The 5,268-nt window shown below is 37.4% G+C and overlaps 1 protein-coding gene across 2 annotated transcripts; it reads left to right on the top strand.

Annotated features, from left to right (window-relative positions):
* Positions 1-471: 471 nt before the first annotated feature.
* Positions 472-5,268, top strand: LOC120274470 (E3 ubiquitin-protein ligase RHF2A-like). Of its 2 annotated transcripts, XR_005540936.1 has the most exons (9): positions 472-648; positions 1,192-1,332; positions 1,434-1,480; positions 2,207-2,269; positions 2,361-2,469; positions 2,585-2,973; positions 3,061-3,168; positions 3,252-3,614; positions 5,076-5,268. XR_005540936.1 is itself a non-coding variant. In XM_039281005.1 (8 exons), exons 2-8 carry the CDS (start codon positions 1,201-1,203, stop codon positions 3,562-3,564), a joined length of 1,161 nt encoding a protein of 386 aa, XP_039136939.1. In that variant the 5' UTR covers positions 472-648; positions 1,192-1,200; the 3' UTR covers positions 3,565-3,822. The 2 variants fall into 2 exon arrangements, 1 of the variants encoding a protein (XP_039136939.1); XM_039281005.1 differs by lacking the exon at positions 5,076-5,268 and having other exon boundaries at positions 3,252-3,822.

Genomic DNA, 5,268 nt, shown 5'->3' with positions numbered 1-5,268 from the left:
TGGCAGAAAATTAAAATCCCTCATTTGTGGGATTTGAAAATCAAAGCAAAAGCAAAATTCAGGGAAACAAACATGGGATTTAACAATCTTTGGGATTAACAAATTTAATGACACTAAAATCCATTGAAACAAACACACTCTAAGTAACAATTGCGTGACTTTGGTTAAAATCAAACCTTTATGTTACGCACTCCTGATTTTATCAAGAGAACCTTAAGATATGAGTATCTCATCAATAGTGGGTCTTCCTGATTTTCTCTGGTTGACTCATCATCTAATTCAAAAACACTAATTTATAAAAAAAGATCTATAAAAGATTTTATAAAAAGCAAAATAATATAGATATATCATATATAATGCTGTAAATGAAAGCCTTATATATAAAAGATAATAATGATAAAATATTTAGAAAAAGATATATACAGTAGATACTGGTTTTGCCCATGTTAATTATCTAAATATCAACGCAAAGACCAAAAGCGGAGTCAGTCAGACGCGGCTTCGCTCTCCTCCTCCCTCCTCCTCCTCCACTGCTCTCTATATCTTCGCTCCTCTTCTCCCTACCTTGCTTGGGTTTCTCTCTTTGTCTTCTTCGACTCCTTGTTGATCGCTTCATATCATTATCCGCTGCGCGACACTTCTCTTGAGGTAGGCTCTGCTGCGTCCTTGGTCTTTCTTCTGCTCCTGATTCTATTTATTCTTTGCTGTTCCAGTCCAATCTTTGCTTTGCTTTGCTTTGCCCTTCCTATCTTTGCTTGATTTTCTCTTAATCTTCTACTTTTGGTTTTCTTTAAGAGAAATTTCACCGATCTATCCTGTCAGTAGCTCTTCTTCTTCTCCTTTTTGGAATCGGATTGGATGGGATTGGATGTTTGTAATAATTTAATTCTCCATAAATCTTTTCGGTCTTTAGTGGTTCTCCAGTGACTAATTTGCTGAATTTCTTAATAAAGTTGCTGCCTTTGTCGATTTTTTCTGCGCTATGTACATACTGTCTTTTGTTCGTTACGTGCTTGCGCGCGTTTTGTTTCAAGATAGAAACGTTAGACTTATTCATCTGCTAATGATCCTTCGTTTATAGGGAATTCTCAGTGTGGATGTTTATCAAGGATTTTTTTTTTTCTAAGACTAATGGAGTCTGTCCTGTCTCTGGGGAAGTGGTAACGATTCCGAGTTGAATTTTTTGTTTAGGTTCTAAGGATGGAAGAGGCTGTGAAAATGGAGAATCATCTATCATCTGCTGCTGCATTCGTGGAAGGGGGCATCCAAAACGCTTGCGATGATTCCTGCAGCATATGTCTTGAGGATTTCTGTAACAATGATCCGTCAACAGTACGTAATCTGATTGTTTTTTTAGGGCTTATGTTTGGGTTTTTGGTGATATTGTTTTTACTATGCCTTATATGCAATGCTAATTCTCTGTACTTGCTCAGGTAACCACTTGCAAGCATGAGTTTCATCTTCAATGCATTCTTGAGTGGTATTTCTCTTGTATTTATATTATCACCATCTTCTTTTTATGCCCACTTTGAGTGAATGATACTGACTTGTTGATTAATGCCTTTAAGAATGATGTGAACAAAATTTTGAATACTTGATTGCTACTTTTACACAATCTCAGCTGTTTCTTCTTGTCATTTTGTTTTTCATCACTGGGAAATGAAAGTAGACATGTTTCTCATTCAAAAAGCCTGAATTTTCCGTATGAAGCTCTATGTCTTTCGGAAAGGCATTTTCTCTTGCTTCTTCCTTGCAAATAAAGTGTCAACTAGGAGGATATGACCTTTGGCTATAGACATCATCAGTAAATGTGTCAGATAGGCTGAAAGTCTGGTTTCTTAATCCCTTGATTTGTAATAGCAATCATAAGTTTTGGTGGTTATTAGTGATTGTGAATAGAACAGCCTAATGAACAAGCAGTTTGGTCAATATCTGTGCTGCTCTTAGTATTTTATGTATACCTAATACCATGTTGATTAGCCAGACTTGGTGCCCATTGTAATTATGTGTTTTTACATTTTTCAAGCTGGGCTTGTTTACATCCTAGGTATGAATTTGCAGTTTGCTTAACTGCATTATAAATCTGCACCTTTCACATTCTCACCTGGTCAATGTGCTATAGTGCATCATCCCCATGATCAGGGCAGTGAGCTGCACATTTTTGGCTTACCATTCACAAAATATGTACTAAATGTTAAAGGTGCAGGTGTCAGAGAAGCTCGCAGTGCCCTATGTGTTGGCAGCCCATCAATTTAAAGGATCCTACCAGGTTTATTTTGCTTGGCATACTTCATACATTGTACCTTAATTTTGGTTAAAGTCTTGATTGAAGGTTTTTTTTTCTCTACTTGTGATGACAGCCAGGAGCTACTTGATGCTGTTGAACGGGAGAGGAGGATCAGGTCTAACCAGACACGAGCTGCCACCATTTTTCATCATCCTGCTATTGGGGAGTTTGAACTGCAGCACGTGGGTGTTTCTATTTATTTATGTTAAATATTATTTCATGTAGATTTATGGTTATATAAATTATTTTCATCTTAACTCCTTTGCATAGATTCTCATTTCAAACATCAATTTGCAGTTACCTGTTGGTGCAAGTGATTCTGAACTTGAAGAACGTATAATCCAGCACTTAGCTGCTGCTGCCGCCATGGGGAGAGAACATCACAGACGAGAAGGGCAGAGGGGTAGGTCTGAATCTCCAGGGCGCCCTCAGTTTCTGGTGTTCTCAAACCGTACAAATGCACCATCACCATCAGTTAGCTCTGGTTCTGCTTCCTCTGCTCAGAGTAGGGAAAATGAAGCTGCCCCTTTTATCGTCTCTTCAAATATTTCAGAAACTCAAGCTTCTGTGGGTGAACCTCCACATCAACTTTCTAACCCAATGCCAACCTTAGTTGATCAGATCACTGTGTCCCCACCTGGGATTAGTGTTGCCCCTTCCACGGGGATTGCCCTTTCCAATAGCAGGTACTCATGTGAACTTTGTATTTCTCTGTAATTTTTTGCCTAAATTTCTTTTTGCTTGACTATAATACTATAATCATGCAATGATAGGAGTTTGCCTGGCTTGTCTGGACCAGTTAATCACGATAACGCTGGGCCATCTGACTTCCAATCCTTTTCAGAGTCCTTAAAATCTCGTTTCAATGCGGTCTCAATGAGGTAAGCCAAAGACTTTGATGTCTCTTTGAGTAGAATATATGACCAAGTTGTGGATTCTGAGCTATCTTTTTGATGATAATCAGATACAAAGAGTCTATCACTAAAAGCACAAGAGGGTGGAAGGAGAAACTGTTTTCCCGCAATACTTCTGTGGCAGATCTTGGTTCTGAAGTCAGGAGAGAAGTTAATGCTGGCATTGCCACTGTCTCGCGCATGATGGAACGTTTGGATACGAGGGATGGTAGAAGAGGAGCTGCATTGGCAGCACCTGCTGCTCCACATAGCCTTGAGAGATCATCAGTTGTAGATCCAAGTTCTGAGAGGGTTGAAGAAAATCAAACCAATACAATCCCGACTGAACGTACTACTTGTCCAGCAACCACAGGCCCAAATTAAGAGGCAGTCAGTCTTCAAAGGTTGTTCCCCGGAATGTTTTTCTTTACGAGGTATGTTAATGGTTTAAGACATTGAACTGTGTTTTGGTTGTGGTTAGTATTTGTCCCTTCTGTGCCATCTGTGTATATCTGAAAGCCTTGCTTTGCTAAGATTTTTACTTCATTATAAGTGTTATTTATTCATTTTGCATACATACCTGCCTTTAGGCTGGTTTAACTTCAGTTATCTATTTTAGTAATGCTGTCAGGTTCCACCTCAGACTTGATGAAATTTTGGAAAGCTGGTTCACTTCCTATTGATGCTTGATACAAAATCATAAATACCTTGAGAATGATAATCTCACTTGTTATAGAAGTAAGGGCCAATCAATCCCATGTGGTGTGATAAAAAGCATAGTTCTTATGATGATTATCAAATTTGTCAAGAAAACGTAGAGAATGCCCATGTGTATTCTGTCGTCGTGATATGCATGGAGGAGTCAGTTTGCTGTTTGCTTTAATTTTTAATCTGCAAATACTGTAGATGTTTGTGTCTACCATATTATGCCTTTCTGGAGGATCAAATTTACTTCATATGATTGGATTGGTTTGGTCAATGGATGCAATGTACAACATGCTAATCGTGGGAGGGGAATCTGCTTATCTTGTTGGGAGCATTTTCATCTTGGCAAATTGTTTCTGGAATCATATGAAAAATAGTGCAAACTTGCACATGGCCCTCGAGAAATCTATAATTATGAATATAGGGAAACTCACATTATTTCAATTGGATGGAGATATGCGGACTTATAAATATATCATTTAGTAGATCAAACCCTTTCACATGGTTTAGGTCTCAACTCTCTTGGGATGTGGCACTATTATGTATCACCCTTCTTGCAAATGGAACAACAAACCTTAATTGCAAAGCGAAATCCTAATTTCTTGGAATACTAAGGTCAAGATTGTATTGCAGCCGCAGCCAAGAAGTTTCTTTTGGTTTTCATCTGCAGCACTGATGAACCGATTGCATGATTGATCATGCTAAGTTTGATTCTTTGGCAATAGTATTTACCGATATCAGATGGAATATTATCTTCCTAGGACAATAGGTTTTTTTTTTTCTTTTTGTGTGTAATAGCTAGTGCATACTGTACCAATTTGTCTCACGGTTTCTGAAACTGGCTTGCAACACAATATTGAAACAGAAAAATACATCAGAATGAGATGGTATAACCCGGGCAGCATATTTTGTTTTATGTATTTTTCATGGTATATTATTTTACCTTATGTTTTAGGTTCTTGTTCAATTTTTTCCATACAACTGGTAAAGAAATTGTTGTCCCTTATTCATCTCAAAATGCTGGGATCATGTTAAAAAAATTCAGTATGCTGGTTCACCAGTTGAATTTTCTTCTCTTTCAATTGTATTTTCATATTTATTATATTACAGATCTATCAGATGTGCTTATTGACTCATTCTCTGACACCACATTTTAAAATTAGTAATCAGCTGCATTGTTTCTATTTCAGGTGATAAAAATTCAGATTTATATCACTGATGCCTGATGGCATATTGTTGGTGTCAATTCGGAAGAGAAAAATTAAGAACATGATTTCTACAGGAATTTGCTTTTATAGTTTACATAGATTACCTGAAACAATTTGGACGTGTGGAACCTACCTACTGATAGAGATTCATAAATAAATTTTCTTCTTCTCTCTC

Source organism: Dioscorea cayenensis, chromosome 13 (assembly GCF_009730915.1).
Source record: "Dioscorea cayenensis subsp. rotundata cultivar TDr96_F1 chromosome 13, TDr96_F1_v2_PseudoChromosome.rev07_lg8_w22 25.fasta, whole genome shotgun sequence".
Taxonomy (NCBI): Eukaryota; Viridiplantae; Streptophyta; class Magnoliopsida; order Dioscoreales; family Dioscoreaceae; genus Dioscorea; species Dioscorea cayenensis.
This window is presented reverse-complemented; position numbering and strand designations above follow the sequence as displayed.